The sequence below is a fragment of the Pteropus alecto genome, unplaced genomic scaffold, assembly GCF_000325575.1.
Source record: "Pteropus alecto unplaced genomic scaffold, ASM32557v1 scaffold5, whole genome shotgun sequence".
NCBI lineage: Eukaryota > Metazoa > Chordata > Mammalia > Chiroptera > Pteropodidae > Pteropus > Pteropus alecto.
In genome coordinates, this window is record NW_006441953.1 from 29,034,307 (window position 1) to 29,051,811 (window position 17,505).

General features: G+C 50.7%; 1 protein-coding gene across 1 annotated transcript in view; it reads right to left on the bottom strand.

Moving 5' to 3' along the window:
- Positions 1–463: 463 nt before the first annotated feature.
- OTOP1 (otopetrin 1) overlaps positions 464–17,505 on the bottom strand; it is a 29,050-nt gene continuing 12,008 nt past the window's right edge. The window contains exons 3-6 of the mRNA XM_006919085.1: positions 14,436–14,494; positions 8,998–9,128; positions 5,281–6,200; positions 464–634 (exon numbers count right to left, since the gene is read on the bottom strand). Coding sequence (XP_006919147.1) covers positions 464–634; positions 5,281–6,200; positions 8,998–9,128; positions 14,436–14,494 — 1,281 coding nt within the window. The remainder of the gene's footprint in view (positions 635–5,280; positions 6,201–8,997; positions 9,129–14,435; positions 14,495–17,505) is intronic.

Below are 17,505 nucleotides of genomic sequence, written 5' to 3' on the forward strand. Positions count from 1 at the left end.
AACATGATCGTACCTATATCACGAGCTCTGGGGAAGATAAAATTTAAGGGTGATTATACTACATAGCGGGTCAATAAAAGTTGTATGCAGTAACATGATAAATGGCAAACAGAAAATGATTTGTAAGAAAAAACAAGCTGGATAAACATTTCTCCCATCCTGGGATCACATTCTTCTAAATCAGAGGATCTCACGTGGAAGGAGATAAAATAACCTGGGTGTGATTGGAATTAACTAACCAAAGACAGATTTCAGCCACCTCCTTGATTTGATCCAACTTGTTTACATTCATACAGAGTGATGGGCAATCCAGCCCACAGGAAACCATCATGGCAGACAACGGGCAGACTTTCTCGGCAGACCTCACAATTGTAAAAGTCAATATTTGCCAAACCTGGCCATTCCCAGGTGGCTCCGGTGAATTCTCTTGTTCGCTCATGCCTGTCTTTCATGTAGACATCGATTATATCTTACAATAGACCTCAAAGAGGGAGGCAGCTGCGTGCATTCGGTAGAAAATAGAAAATGGCATGGCCAGGTTGACCGCAATTATCCAGGGTTCAAAGCCAAAGACAATTTCCTCCAATCCGTTGTCATACTCGGGGCGGCAGCCGAAGGCGGGAGGGATCCACAGCTGCAAGAGAAGAGAGACAGACGGTCCATGCTGCCTCCGGGGAGGCCTCACACAAACCCTAGGGGCCCACCTGGACAGAGGGAGACTGAGTCACACCTGTCGCAGTGATAAGTGGTCTCTACATCATTTCCGACCCCCGTGGAGCCCATGAGAGCCACTGAGCCCACCTGACCCTGCTCTCCCTCCGCCTTGCTCCTGGAGGAATGCTTTTCGAACCCGTCTGACCCCCTCCAGCTCTGCAGCCCCCACCTTGGTCGGGCCCTCAGCTTCCCCCACACGAACTGCTGCAGTGCTCCCCAAAGATCACCCCACTCCGGTGGGTGCCCTCATCCCACCCCCCACAGGCTATAGGAGAGATCTGTATGAAGCACACATAGGACTTTGTCACTCCTCTGATTGTCACTCACCAGTGGCTCCAGTCGCCTTCAGGAGAAAGTCCAAATTCCCTCAGTGATAGGGCACCCGTCCATGTCTCCATGTCCCTTGTCACGCCCTTTCCTCCAGCCTCCCCGGGCTGTGCACAACCCCCAAATATGCCCTTCTCTCCCAAGTCTTCTTTGCTCCTGCCTCTTCCTCTGTCGGGGGCTCCATGTCTTCCCTCTGATAAATCCTACCTTCCTGCAAGTCCTGAGACGCCACGTCCTCCAGGAAGCCCTCCTTGATCTAACTAGTCTTCAGGAACTCCCTCCGTGTTCCTACAGCCCCAGTTTTTACCTACTGTAATTTACCTTCATTAATCCTCAGTGTCCTCATCTGTAAGGTGGAAATACTAACACCTGTCTCGGAGGACTCAGTTGAGAATCGAAAGGCGACTAAGTTTGCAAAACCTAAGGCGACAACCTTTTGTTTCTGTTGCCCCTGGAACCTACACATCGGTCCCTCCCTCTCAGTTTCTTGTCCCGGCTCCTCCGCCTCCACTTCCCCCCATCTCAGCAGCATCTTCCTCCCAGTCACTCAGTCCAAACCCCAAGCATCATCTCGTTTTCCCTCTGATCCTCATCACCATCCACCTGCTGCCCCATCCATCGCAAGTCTTGACAACTGCGCCTCCAAAATGACATCCTCAGTCACCGCGTCTCTCAAACGCCATCCGTCCAGGCCACCACCTTCGCCCAGACCCTTGCAGTAGCCTCCTGACTGGTCTCCCTGTGTACCTCTTGCCCCTACAACCTATTTGCCACTCGGCTGCGAGATTAATTTCTTTTATATAAATACGATTATGTCTTTTCCCTAGTTAAACCTCCAAAGTCTTCACGGCATACTTAAAATAAAATCTACCCCCTATGTGGGATTATAAAGCCCTCTTTTTGGCAAATCTTTTACTGCCCCCAAACTCTCTCTCCAGATTGTCCCCCACCACCTGGCCCCAGTCACGTGGCCCGTCTTTCTCTTCCTTGAATGAGAGGCTCACGCCCGCCTGAGGTTTTGCACTGGCTGTTCTGTCCTCCCGGGGCCCGCGTGGCCAGCTCCTCCCTGCCGTTCGGCTCTCGGCTCGAATGCCACCACCTGAGAGAGGCCCTCTGGCCAATCTAGGCCTCGTGATCTGGGATGGCCACCTCAGCCCTGTCTCACTCAGCCTCCTTCCTTACGTCTCTGCGGAGCGCGTGTCACTAAAAGGCATTTTTCCTGTTTGATTGTTTATGGCCAGTCCTGCCCTCTGGTGTGTGAGCCCCATAGGAGGTCATGCTGCCCGCCATGGCTCCCAGCTGTGCCTGGCCCTCGGCAGGCGCTCAGCGGATAAGTCTCAGGAAGAGAGGGAGGGAAGATGAGAAGAAAGGGAGGAGAGACGATTGGGCCTCTTTCCTGAAACCAGATCCTTCTACCGACTGCTAAGTTGGCTGTAATACCTTGTCACTCATCCCACTGAGAGGTGGGTCTGTGTTCCCTTCCCTTGAATCTCGGTGGACTCTGTCACTGCTCGATCGACCCATAAAACACGTCAGAACTGGTGCCGTGCAATCTCCGCCGACAGGCCTTAGGAGACTGGCACTTCCAATCTCCCAGAAGGTTGGCTCTGAGGCCCTGAGACCGCCACGCTGGATAATCGACACGTAGATGCCACGGCCAAGAGTCCCAGGTGAGTCTGGCCTTTCAGCCGGCCCCACCCAGGGCACCAGACCTTGGCCCCTCCATCTCTGCCCACCTGCCAGCTTCAGTCAACACTGTGAGGAATAGAACTGCCCAGCCAAGCCCAGCCAGAACTTCTGACCCACGAGGTCGTAAGACACAATCGATCAGTTGTTGTTTTGGTCAGACATCTGGGGTCGTGTGTTACACCCCACAACAGAAAACGTGATCATCTGCCTGTTGGCTGTGTCTACTCGGATGTCACAGAGGCAGCTTGGTGCTTGGACGTCCAGCACTAAACTGTCTTCCTTCCGCTCTGAGTCCGGCCCCAAGCCTGTGCCCCCTTGGAGTCCCCCACCTCCAGAAATAGCGTCACCATCTACCTAGGAATTCCAGTCAGAACCTGGAAACTGTTCCCGACGTCTCTCTCCCTTCACACGCTCCAGCGCGGATGAACCAGCGGGATATTATGCGAAGTAGACAAAGGGACAAATCCTGTACGATCCCACTGACCTGAGCTACTCGGAGCGGTCGGCCTCATGGGGGCAGAAAGGAGGCCAGTGGCTGGGAGAAGCTGGGGTGGGGGTGGGGGTGGAGTTGTTTAATGGATGCAGAATTTCAGCTTCACAAGGTAAAAAAGTTTTGCAGGTGGATAGTGGTGATCATCGCTCTGTTTCGTGAATGGACTTGCCACAACTGAAATAGTGCATTTAAAGTGGTAAAATGATCAATTTTGTGTTTTTTTACCACACTTAAAAATTAAACCACCAAAACAAGTACCATGAATCAGATCCTATCAGTCCCATTGGAAGACCCTCCGATGGCTTTCTGTGGCATTTAGGGTGAAGCCAGACCCGGCACAGGGAAGAGTGTTCTCTGAACTTGCTGGAAAGAGATGCGTTCATACCTCCGAGTGTGTAGAAAACAAAACGCGTTAGGGGAAGCTCCAGATCTAAGTCTGACATGAGAACCTGAGCTGACACGCCCCTCTGTCACTAGAAGCCTCGAAGTGCGCCCCGCGGTCGTTACCAAGGGCTCACTCTCTCGCTTGCCTGTTTAACATCTTTGTCCGTGGCTGTGCTCACGGGTCCCGGCACAGTTCCTGGCACACAGCAGGTGCTCGATAAATGTCTGTGAGCTGCAAGAAGAGGGCGCACCTGGAGCCAAACTCTTGCAGGTGTCTCTGCCCTTCAGAGCGACTCATAATTGTCTGCCCACCTGCATGGGGACCGAGGCCCATCCAGGTGACCTAGAGCAGGAATCATATTTGATTGGCAGACACGTGGTTGTTGTGGCCTCTGATGGCTCCTCCCCATTTTGTGGTGTTAGGGTAATTTCAAAAGTTGCGGCCCCTGGTCATGTACCAGCTGACATTACGGGGAGGAAGGTCAAAGGCCGGTGAGCTGATGGGGAAGCGGAGCAGCCCTGATCATCTGAGGAGGCTGGGAGCAGAGCTGACCGTGAAGATGGCAGGGTCCGAGGCCTGGACGTCCCCAGCATCCCGCCAGCCACAGTCACTGTGTGGCGTCAGAGGCTGCTTCCTCCTCGTTACCAAGCCCCGCCCCCTCCCGCGTTCTCTAGAACAGATCTCGACCACACACACGCTTCGCATTCCTTTCTCTCTCCATCTCCAGCGCCGCTGCCTCCGTCCAGGTCCCCAGCATTTCTTACGCGGGCAGAGCAGTCACCAGGTTCTACTCCCGCTCCCTGCCTCTGGCCTTACCTCTCCGTCCTGCCGCACGCCGCTGCCGAGGGCAGCGTTCCAGACACAAAACAGACGGCCCTCTGTCGCCCTCGGCAAAAAAGACCGCCCTTGGCCAGGCTTACGAGGCTCTGCTCAAGTCGGATCCTCTAACTGGACCCGTCCTACATCCCGCTCTGCTGCTCTGTTTCACGCGCGCGGAATTCATGCTGAACTCCGTGGTGCTCCCAACATAGGCTGTGGGGTCGTTTGCCTCTGTGTTTTTGCACATTGTGTGCCTTCTGCCCCAGAACTCTTTTTCTTGCTATGACCACCTGGTAACCTCCCAACCATTCCTGAGGCTGAGGCAGATGATATTGAGTGACTGATCGTACCCCTTCTTCTGCCTTGCTACCTTCCAGCTACGGGTGGCCACGTGAAGGACACTCGCTGGCACCGGTCCTTTCCCCCTCCTCCTTCCTGTCTCGACACCAGACGTGATGTCTGGTGCTGCTGCAGCCATCTTACGACCATGTGGCAACAAGCACCCCGGCAAGCATAGTCACGTGGAAAGGCGAACAGTCCCTGTTCCTAATGCACCTTGCGCACACCCTGCCCACGGTCTCATATTTTTCTTTCTGCGACCCTCTCTGAGAAAAGAGATCGAGTCTTCTCACCCTTAGTCTTTAGTTCCCACAGCCCCGCCCCCAGCCCCTGGCGCACAGCAGGATACTCAGTAAGTGGATTTGTAGAGAATAGAACCTACCTGCCAGCCTCATTTTTTAAGTTTACACTTAAATTATTTTGATTACGAGCTGCCTCCATGCCTTATTTGAAAAAGGCAAGGAAAACAGATTAGCTGGTTTAAAAAATAAACAAATAACTCGATGTAGATTACCGAAATATTGCAGAGGAACAAAAAGGCTGAGATATTCCTCAAGACTCTTCTCTTGGCATCGCCCTGCAAGAAATGCGGGTGGCCGGCGGGGCGCGAGGCTCCTTCCCCGGTCCCCTCCTCTTTGCCGCCGCCTTCTCGCAGACACGTACTTCCACGGCTGGCAGGTGGCACGTCGCTGCCCCGGGAAGCCACACCCCCGGCCGCGGCTCCGCTCTTCAGGCAGGAAGCAGTGAGGGGCGTGGCACCGCCATTGCAGACCGTGACCACCCGCAGGGTTCTGATGTCCTCCGAGAGCTCGGGCTCCTGGTGAATGGACTCGATGATGAAGAGGTTCTGGATGTACTTCTCGGCGATCACCAGGACGGAGTAGGGCAGGTTGTACCAGGTGTACGCGGGGCGGGACTCGGCACAGAGTATGGCCAGGATGGAGCCCCAGGAGAGGAACCAGGAGCCAGAGGCCGTGCCCACCAGGAGGTCCGCGTCCAGCTTGCGGGCTGGGTTTTTGGATTCGTCTAGTGATTGCTCGTCAAGCCTGTAGATCAGGGTTCCCATCAGCCCCGCAGCCCCCATGAGCACCAGCAAGGCGATGGCGTACAGGTAGAACATGGTGAGCGCCGACTCGCTCCTGGATTTGGAGCGTCCGATCTGAATCAGGTACACCACCACGACCCCAATCGTGGCGGCCAGCACGGTCAGGCCCAGGGCCGAGCCCACCGTGACCCCGTGAAACTTGAACTGTATCTTCTGGTGCTGAGGACTGTCCATTTGGCGTCCAATATTTTTCCACAGGACATAGAGCATCGTGGAGGCCAGGATCTGGTATTCAATGTTGAAAGGGTAGAGGTAGTAGATCCCGTGAGAGATGGCAGAGCAGAGTGTCGGGGGCGTGCAGTTACACGACGGTGTGTGGTCGTCGAGCTCTGGGGGAGGGGGAGGTGGATCACACGGGAGGGTGATTAGCACGTTCATTGGGAAATGGGAAAGCACACAAATATTTTCACTGCGGATTCACGCTTGGGTTTTCCCATTGAATTAAAAGCTTGTTATGTTTAATATCATAGTTAAACTGATAGCCGGGACTATCCCCCAATAAGTATTAATTACACAAATCATATTTATCCGTACATTGGAATATTATGCAGCCATTATAAATGGTATGGCAGAAGTTTACTTAGCAACACATAAAGATGTTCACAAGATATCGAACGAGAGGCTTGCCAAAGAAGCCAGAGCATGACTCTATTTTTATAATTTATAGATGTACAGATGATAGACAGATAGATAAACATAGAAAAGACTAGAAAGACACAAACGAAAATGTTTACAGTGGTTATCTCTGAGTAGAAAAATGGCAAGTGATTTTTCTTTTCTTTTTTTCGGTAAAAGAAATTGTTATAGTGTCCCTTTGTCCCAGCTTTGTTGAGATGTCATTGACATGTAACACTGTGTAAGTTTATGGTGCACAATGTGCTATTTTCCTCCAGATTTCGTTTCCCTGTATTTTCAAAACTTTCAATGTGAATATGATTTACATGTGTAATTTAAAAAAATTATTTTTAAAAAATAACTCTGTGAGGGAAAATGCCCTTTCTCATTAGCAAAGATTTTCCTCTCGAGAATATCCAAGGCTAGCAAGTGTGACATGACACAGGCACCCTCAGACACCAGTGGCGGGACGGCAAGTTGCCACCGCCTGGAAGATGCTGGCAAAGGTATAAAGAAACGTTTCATAATAGAAGGGGAAATGTGAGTAAATAATGAAGTATGCAACAAAAGCTTTAAAGATGATATACAGTCTTTAATCTATAATTCCAATCTATTCTAAGGGCTAAATCAAAAAATATAATCAAAGCATTAGGTAAAATTGTGTGTGTGTGAGAGAGAGAGAGACAGAGAGAGAGAGAGAGAGAGAGAGAGAGAGAGATGGTGTAAAATGGGAGGGAAGGAGAGAGAGAAACACCTCAGTGTGGAATAGAACAGGATAGAACAAGATAGAGTGAGTGGAATTAAACACAATAGAAATTTGAGAGTGTCCCCAATATACTATGATGATTATTTCATGATATATGTGTACACAAATACGGGTATATGTGCGTTTGGGTTGCAATGTAAAGTTTGTTTCTTAGTTGTAGTCAAAAGTAAAGATTAAATATATACAGTAGGATCTCAACTGTAAATAAATAAGTAGCAAACTACAAAGAAATAACCAAATATTAAAAGCATTTAATTGCATTTCTAGGTAGGTATTATGGTGGATTTTTTTTTACACTTTGTCATTGTTTTAATTTATAAATATACTATTTATAAAGTCAGATGGAAAGGCTTCGTTTGGCATTAAGTACCCTCACTTTCACAGAAGACTGCAATTTTCAATTCATAAAGAGGTCCCCCACCCCTTGTAACCCAATACTGTACTATGCAAGGGACAGGGGAAGAGTCAGATTAACAGTCAGATTAAGAGAGCTGATGGAATCCTTTTTTTTAAAATTAGTCTTATCCCCTCTTTCACAGAGGTCCCTGGAGCCAGATAGCTAGGCTTCAGATCCTGACTCAATCATGACTCGCTGTGTGACTTTGGCTAGTTACTTAACTTCTCTGTGCTTCAACGGCTTCATTCGTATGACGCGGTCCAAGGCGCCCACCTCAGCATGCTGGGACAAGAATGAAATGAACCAGGTCCAGCGCCTGGGACCGCGCCGGGCACTCAGCAAGTGCTTAACAAAACTCTGTGTTCGTTATTGTTGTCATTGCTGCCCGTGTTATTATTAGCAACGAGAAAATGAAGCCCGAAGAGAGAGAAGGGCCCAAGAGTGGGCTGTTGGCTGGGAATGGTGCAGAAATACGGTGTGCGCCCCAGGTTTCATCATCCGCACCCCGCCGGTGAGGCGACGGGGGCCCTCTGCGACCGGCCTGCGTCATACGGCTAGCATAGCTGTGTGGTACGGTAGAGCTGGAGGGGCTCTTTGAAAGCACATGGTACAGGTCCCCTGGCTTTACAAACGGGAAAAGGGAGGCTCGGAGAGGCCGAAGGTCACACAGCTCGTACGCGATGGGAACAAGGCCCGAACCCGAGACGTCGGATTCCCAGTACGTAGCCCTTCTCCCTGCTACGCATCCCTGCCAGCCTCAATGTTCGAATGTAGAAGCGAGAGGTCACCAACGCTAAAGGACTTGGGAAGAAACCAGAAATATTAGCACTACGGGAAAACAAGGAAGAATAAAGGCAGGCCAGAATTATGAGCAGAGTAGAGTTAAATGAAGACTTCGAATGAACTAAAACCAATTAAGCACAACCCACCATTAGATGTCTGTGGATTTCTAAAAGCTCTATTTTTAGTGGAAAGAACTCGTAATAAAGGCTTAATTAAACCCCCCGACAGAAACAACCTCCAATCTGCCATAGTTGTAAACAAAGACATTTATTTCCATTCTGAAGTGGACCGTGAGAAGTGGTGACCCAAATGATGACCCTTGGGTCTGACCAGCGTCTGAGTCACTGAAGACCTTTAATTATGCTCAGCACAGCTACTTACGGGGCCAGCACGAGAGACTCATGAGGTTTTGCAAGATTCTCAACAGTGACAGAGGATTGTCTGGCCAGTGCTAAGTTGGATGGACCCTAGAGTTCTCTGGAAACTGCCTTCATCTCCGAGCTTCCTGGTCCCTGCGGGTTCCCAAGATGTCCCAGCGTGGCCCAGGGCGGCCGTCACCACTCACCTATCGTTATGTTCCCAAAGCCCAGAGTCATGAGCCGTTCCTTGTGTTCGTTCAGTTGGTGCTTTGACTCATTCAGGACGCCGTTGGTCCACAGAAGCAGGTTGGTGAACACAGAGTGGATCACCCCAAATCTGAAAAAAACACAAGGACTCAGTTCTTGAGCAGCCCTGGGAAGCTCCGAGCCCCGCAGGGTGAGACGGAGACATTGCACACACACACACACACACACACACGCCTCCTTCTTAGCCATGATTCTGGTGGTATCTGGCAGAGCTCAGGCTCTGGGTGGGTCCCCAGTCTGGCTGGGAACACAGTTCCATGGGAACTATCAAAACCACCGTGTTGGCATTCTGTCTTAATCTTGAACCTGCCAGTACTCGACTCTTCGCCAATGGAACGAAAAGAAACTGGGTTTGGGGAGCAGGTACATAGGGATGGAAATTTTCTAAAAGCAGGAACCAAGCCTACCATAGGTTAACTTCTTTCTTCTAGAAGGGAAGAGGCGAGAACAATAGAGGAAAGACGGAAGGGCTCCACTGGAGAGCTGGGTATGCCCTTACTGTTGGTTGGCCAACTCATTCTCCACCTCCTCTGCCTTGGCACTTACCTCTAAAGACACTGCAACCAGCCAGAAACTTGCTGTCTGGCCTCCCTTGCAGCTAGGCATGGCCACCGTGGCCGGCGCAGTGTGAGGTAAAGTCTACGGGCACTGCCAGAAAGCTTTTGCTCTCTTGACAGAAGAGGTAAGAAAAGCCACTGACTATCCCTCTCCCCTTTTGTTCCAGCCTTGAATGTAGACGTGAAGGCTGGAGTGTGGCAGCTATCTTGTGACCATGAAGCAACCCGCATGAGATGAAGAATTAAACCACTGAGATGGCAGAGTGGTTCTGTGACAACATTGTTGAGCTGCTGGAGTCTGGGATGGGTTCAGAAATTAGGTCATGGTCATGAATTGAGTAAGGAGCCACGGTGGGGTGTGAAGAGTGACTGAGTAGCAGGGCCGTTCTAGTCTGACCCCAGGGTCCTGCCCCTGCCTCCACGCCGCCTCCTAAGGACAAGGGGTGAAGTGGAAGGTGCGCACTGGACTCTGGGGAACAGAGAAGAGATATGTAGGGGACACGGTTCCAACAGAGTCACAAAACCTCCCGTCTCCCCCGCCTGCCGGTTTGAGATGTATTCACATCGGTGCCTTCCGGGGTGCTTCCCAATGGGCCTTGTGTGGAGCAGGTGCAGCGAATGCTGGTAATTTGAGAGGCATGTCCCCGAAACTCATGTGTAGCTATCACGCCTCGGGCGGAGAGCAGAGGCCCAGAGGAAGCGCGCCCCCTCCCCGTCTAGCGCACTTGTCCGCGATCGATCCGTAGGGAAAATGGTGTGAGTGGGACCTCGACCCTGACCTTGCCTCTTCTCTGAGTTCCGACCCCCGCTGACCCCATTGGGGCTCCCACGAGCGATTGCTGGCATCGCCCTGCTTTCTTTGGCAGCTGCATAACATCCGGGCACCGCTGGAAAAAATAACAGCCTCCCAGGGGCGTCTGAGTCAGGTGTTTGCCCATCTGCTGGCCCCTCACTTGCCCGGTTGCTATAGATCGTGCCAGTCTGCCCCAGGGCCTCCGGGAGGCATTGTATAGAGCCTCCGACAAATGCAGACAATGCCGTTTGCCTCGGGCTGGCTGGCTTTTCTTCTACGTATAATGCACACAGCTCTTCTTTCTTCTCTTTTTTCCCCCGGTCCAAATGGCGGTTGTCCAAGCCCAGGCCCACTGAACAGAGGAGGTGACGCGATGCCTTGTGAGCCCCCCACCCCCACCCCTGCCAGCTGGTAGCCTCCTGTTGGTCTGACCTGGAAATGATCCTACAAACTCGGGGCAGATGTCATTCCCTCGTGCCAGGCTGCCTTTCGCATTCTCGGATCCAATAACCCCAGACCACAATAAAGAGAAGGTTTCCGTGAGCCACTTCTAACCTCGAAGGCTGTTGCCAGCCCTGCTTTCAAAACCAGTGTTCCGGTAAACCTCGCCCTTGGGGAAAAGAAAAGGACTTGAAGCAGTAAGAGGAATTCTCGGATCAGGAGAAAATCCTGATACGGACTATGAGCCTGGGATGCTGGGATACTGGCTCAGAAGAGCGGAAGAAAGCATAAGTCCGGGGCCGGCGAGTCCCTGAGACTTCAGGGCCTGGCAGGAGATGCCGATGGGGAGAGCAGGCCAGGGCTGGCATCAGGGGTTGGTGGGGACTGCAGCCAACCGAGGGGACAGCCCCTATCTGACGGGCACGACGCCGACTCAGCTCCATCTCTCTGTCGCCTTGCCCGTTGGGGATTGCCAGGTCTTCTGGATGTCTAGACAAGTTTAAATCTAAAATCTAAAGGTGGCGAGTAACTCAAAAGTGTTTAACGCTTGGCCCTACAGGTGAAACAGGATAAATCAGGCTACACGCGTGGCTGGTTCAAGCACTCGCTGTCCAGTTCAGGAAAGAGGCCCAGACACAGGGAGAGACTCGCTTTCCATCGCTTAGTAAGCAAGGCCAAGACAGGACTGTGTGCCAGCCCGCCGGGTCCCCTCAGCGAAATTGTCCTGGTGGCAAATGTCTGCATGCAGCACTGTCCAAGGACAGACGACGCGAGACACAGATGTGAGCCACGTGTCTAACTTACATTTTCTTGTAGCCTGACCTTGGCCTTATGCTTCAGTTCTCTGAGGCTCGGCTTCCTCCTTTGCTGAATGAGATCACAGTCATGCCTATTGTCCGTGACTGACGGGACTCTTGTGAAAGGGACCTCACGTGTCCCACAGGTAAAAAGGACGTGCTTCATAAATGAGAAAGTTCCTTCTATCCGGCCAAGAGTTCCCTGGGGACAGACAAGCTGCTCCACATACACCTGCCGAGAACATGTCGCCCTTTCCCCCAACAATTCTACTTCTAGGAATTTAACCCCAGCAAATAATCAGCAGCGTTCAGAGAGATTTTTGACTGAAGATGTTCATCCAGTACTATTTATAATAACAGCCGAGCATTCAGAAAGGTTAATGTCCAACAAGAGGTGTTACGGGCTGGATCGTGTCCCCTTAAAATGTGTATGCTGAAGCCCCACCCCCCAGCGTGACCATATTTGGAGATAAGGCCTTTAAGGAGGTTATTAGGGTTAAATAAGGTCATGGTGTAGGGCCTCGACTCAACAGGACTGGTGCCTTATAAGAAGAAACTCCAGAGATATCTCTCTCTCTCTCTCTCTCCCTCTCTCTCTCTCTCTCTCTCTCTCTCTCTCTCTGTCTCTCTCTCTCTCTCTCAATCTCTCTCTCTCTCTCCTCCCCTTACCTGGAGGAAAAGCCATGTGAGGACATAGTAACAAGGAGGCAGCCCTCTGCAGGCCAGGAAGAGAAGACTCATCAGGAGCCAGCAATGCTGGTTTCTCCGCGTTCTGGAGGCTCCAAGTCCAAGATCAAGGCGCCCCCGGGCCGGTTCCCTATGAGAGCTCTATTCCCGGCTGGCAGACGCCGCCTTCTGTGTCCTCACAGGGCCTTCGTCTGGGCGCACAGAGAGAGCGCGCTCTGGCCTCCCTCTTCTCCTGAGGACACTCATTCCATCGTGGGGACCCCACCCTCGTGACCTCATCGAAACCTAGCTCCCTCCGAAGCCCCCCCCACCTCCAAATGCCATAACTTTGGGAGTCATATGAACCTGGTGGGGGTGGGGGGAGAGACGCAAACGTTCTGTCTGTAACAGTGGCATTGTGGCGATTTTAAATTCTACTGTATCCTGACAAGTTTTATTAGGGAAAAAAAATATAGTTTTTTAAACTATTAAATTTATTGGAGTGACATTCGTTAATAAAATTATATAGGTTTCAAGCGTACAATTCAGTAATACGTCCTATGTATGCTGCACTGTGTATTCACCACCCAAGTTTAAATCTCCTTCCGTCCCCATATATTTGACCCCCTTGCCCCTAATCTACCTCCACTCCTGTCTGGTCACCACTAAGCTATTGTTCATGTCCATGAGTCTGTTTGTCTTGTTCATTTGTTGCTTTCAGTTTTATATTTTGAAGAATAACTATGAAGTAGATGAAGCACAAACCACACCTCAGAACAGAAACTCCAAGTGTCCTCAAGCTGCGAGCAGAGCCAGCCTGCCCATAGCAGGAAGGGCAGGTGACACGCACATCCTCCTCACCCCCCAGCACATGAAATGGGACAAACCAGGACAAAATCCCAGGCCCGCCATCTGCACTCTGGCGACCTGGGGCGAGTCCCCTCACCTGCCAGAACTTGCTGCTGTTACCATAGTTACCCTCACTGAGCCGCAGGCGGAGTAAATGTGAGGATGGGCGTGGAAGTCTTTGTCCTGCTCTAAGGGGTCATTAAAGCTGTCTTCGCTGAGTCCTTGGAGCCTGGACCTCGACTATCCCTGCTTTGTCCATTCGCCCCCTCCCCTGGAGGCCGGAGCCTTGGCACTGGCTTCCGGCCTCTCCCCTGCCGCTCCCTCCCTCGTCCTCCCCCAGCAGAAGCAGCGTCTTTCTGTGCTAAGTCTGAAGTTAAAGGTCACTATCAAGGCCACTGCTTGGGGCTGCGCAGGGGATAATCCAGGTTGTCAGCGCACATCTCTAGGATGCCACACACACGCCTAGGACATCTCGCCCATGCTCACTGCTCATCCCCAGCAGTGCCTGGCAACAAGCCCTGCACACAGTAGGACCTCAACAGATGCCCAACGACTTGTCGACGCCACTCCGTTTTGCGTAACGAGGTTGGTGAAAGTTATTTCTATTTCAATCATCTATTAACAGTGCTCTTTCCGGTGGTCAGACATAAAATCGATCTTTTAAATATCCGTTGTCATTTTAAACCGTACACGAAACAGAGTTTTCTCATCCTCACTGACAGTTTCTATGACGAGGGATCTTTCTATAAAGCAAATACTGATCCCTTGATTCATCTGTACGTATGCACAGAGGGCTTCCTTACATAATAATCATGCCTTGCACTGAGGTAATCCACCCCATTACCCTGTGGTTTCTTCCCCTCGATTGTCACCATCACCTTGAGAGAGAGGTGGACAGAGATAATAACAGACCCAACATCTGCCGAGCATTGCTTGCGTGTGCTCGCAAGCTCTACGTCAATTACTGCCTTCAGTCCTCAGAGGCTGGTATTATCCCCATTTTACAGACGAGGAAAACTGAGGGTCATGAAGGGGAAATGTCTAAGACGGCAGAGTTGAAACGCAAACCCACGCCCTCCTACTTCCGGTGCTGTCCCCGGGAAGAGGCCGAAGGCAGAGAGCCAGCTCCGGCCACGAGTGAGGCTCTGCTTGCCAGGATGCAGCAGAGAGTCCGTCTCAGGCTTAGAACCCAAGCAGGACGGCGAGTTTCGTTTGTAACCGAACACCAAGTTCAACATGTAAAGCAATGACTTTTCCCCACGCACGATTTTTACCTTTCCAGTGTTTTGAAAGACTGGATGACGTCCTTTGCGTGGCCCCAAAGAAAATATACCTAGACGGAAATAAAGGGAAAAAAGAGAGACTCATCAGTGGGAAACGATCATAATATTTGCACACTTCGCAAGCTCTAAAACTTAAGGAAAAGGTGTGGGAAAGGGGGGGAACGACGGTGACCGCCCACCCTGAGAACGGCAGGTCGCCGTCCTCATTTCCGGTGGCAGCGCCATTCCTGGCGGGGACGGTGCTCGGGGATCGTGGCGGTAAGAATCAGAGTGAGGCCTCCAGGGTCAGGTGCAAACGGGCCCTGACGACTGAGGATGCCTGCGCGGGACGGGGTTCGAGGAGCGGCAGCCACCTCACGATGACCCTGCTGACCTGTTTATATGACCCGCTGAACAGTCACTACGCCAGGGGCCGGAAGCCAAACGCCGAGCGCTTTAAATGAAGAACAGAATTGATTCGGCGGCTCATTTCGCTCTATGACATCGGCTGCCTGCCCCGGCCATGCAGTCCCTGGGAGGCTGCAGCGGAAGAGCTGGGCTTGGGGAGGCCTCCAGCGACCTGCGCCCCATCCCGGCTCTCCTGGCCTCGGGCATATTAGGGAAACTGCTTTCTGCTTCTGTTTTCCCATCTGTGAAATGGGGACGATGACAGAACCGACCTTGGAGGGTGTGATGAGCAACTGAATAAGATAATCTGTGTCAACTACTTAGAGCAGTGCCTGGAGCAGGGACATGTTCAGTAAACTGTCACCTTACTCACTTGTTGACATTCATGGAGCACCTGCTATGTACCCGGCATTATCTGGGCTCCTAAAACATTCTGGCCCTTATTTTAGACACAGACACATACTGAGCACCTACTAGGTGCCAAACATTGGTGGGCACTTTACAAATTTGTCTTTTTAATCTTCGGTTTTGCATTTACCGTCCTTATAAAAGAGATGTACCATGTCTTGCACATTGTTTTACCTAAAATTTACTGTCCCGCTTTGGAAAGCATTTTTGAGGTATGATTCTTGAAACATCTGATCATTTAAAGAGCAGATAGCAGTGACTCCTGGTAAGATGACATTCAGCCCCAAAACAGGGAACCAGGTAAGTAAATTTGTACCGACTCTAAGTTAGACAGCTACTTAACTGATGCTCTTATAAGGATTACGTGGCAACACAAAAAAGTTTCTTTTTTTAGGTCAAAAACTTGAAATAAAACACTCTGCACCTTCTCTGTAAAACTTTGACAAAATGTACACTTAAGCACAAAGAATGGAGGGGACACATAAAAACAACAACAAATATTTCAGTTAATGGGATAATAGATGCATTTTTCGTCTCTTTTCTAATTGTTTCCGTAATGTGATACTGTATTTTTTAAATAAATATTTTTAACTACCACACCATCCACCGATCCCACTTCTGAATGCATACGCAAAAGAACTGAAAGGAGGGTCTCATAAAGATATTTGTACACCTGTGTTTATAGCAGCATTATTCACAACAGCAAAAAGGTGGAAGCGACCCAAGTGTGGATGAATAAACACAGTATGGTCCATCCGTGCGATGGAATATTGCTCAGACTTAAAAAGGAAGGAAATCCTGTCACATGCTACCACACGGATGGACCTGGAAGACATTATGCTAATGAAATAAGCCGGTCGCAAAAGACAAATACTGCAAGATTCCTTTTATAGAAGGTCCCTAGAGTAGTCCAATTCATCGAGACAGAAAGTAGAATGGGGGGTGGCGGCCAGGGGCTGGGCGAGGGGACAATTTGGAGTTAATGTTTAATGAGGACGGAGGTTTATTTTTGCAGGGTGAGAAAATCCTGAAGATTGGTTGCACAGCAGTGTGAACACACTTAACACTACTGAGCGGCATGCTTAAAAATGGCTAAGACAGAAAATTTCATGTTATGTGTATTTTACAATTTAATAACTATATTTTTTAAAATAATGTTTGCATTCTCCAGTATCTAATGTAGCAAAGGCACGTAGCAAGGGTCCGATAGGTATAGAATGATTGGTTAATTCATTGACTGACTGATAAAGTACCTTAAATTAGGAAGACAGAGATCGCCAATCTACCAAGTCACAGGGTGGAAACCTACATCTGTCCAGGCCATTCTGCTGGCTCCCCATTGCCCTCGCGATAAGACCCAAGCTCCTAAATGTCTGTGCCCTTGACCCAGCGCTCACTGCAAAGGGCTTGACACACAGCAGGACTTTTAATCCTCCCAAGAACCTCGCGAAGTAAGCACTTTACAGATGAGATCTGCGAAGCCCGGAGAGGTTAAGTAATTTGCCTGCGGTCACACTGCTGCTATGAGCCACAGCCAGGTAGCCTGGCCAGTGCGTAAGCCCTACGCGAAACCGCGGCTCTGGCCTGTCCTGTGACCACCGCTCACCTCCACCCACAGCCCCGCACACTTTCTCCCATGTCACTTGGAAAGGCCCCACGTCCATAAAATGTCCACGTTTAATGGTTTCTAACACACTACACTCTTCTTTCATTGACAACTCTGGAGCTCTATCCTGGCAGAAAACACCCCTCACCCCAAAGCTGGCAAGAGGCTCCCCACCGGTGCTCCCTGTCGCTGGGTGACTTCGGTCAAAGCGCTGTCCCCCCGTGTTGCCATTGCCTGTTTTTGTTTGGTGACTGTCTTCCCGTCTGACTGACCAGCATAGGACACAGAGCATGGCTGTTCACCCTGGTACTCCCAGTCCCGAGAATAGTGTTTGCTCAGTTTGGAAGGAAGAAAAAAAGGAAGGAAGGAAGGAAGGAAGGAAGGAAGGAAGGAAGGAAGATGAAGGAAAGAAAGAAGGAAGGGAGGGAGGGAGGGAGGGAGGGAGGAGCTAGTGCTTTCTGGTGTCACTGAGCCTTCCACATTGTCACTGGCACCAGTGTGAGACCCAGTCACCACGGGCTTTGACCCCCCTGGAGTGACTAGTCAGTTACTCCTCGTGTTGGTTTGCTGGTGGCTCCATAACACAGACTGGGTGGCTTAGAACAACAGAAATTAATTTTCCCACAGTTCTAAAGGCCAGAAGTCTGAGATCAGATTTTC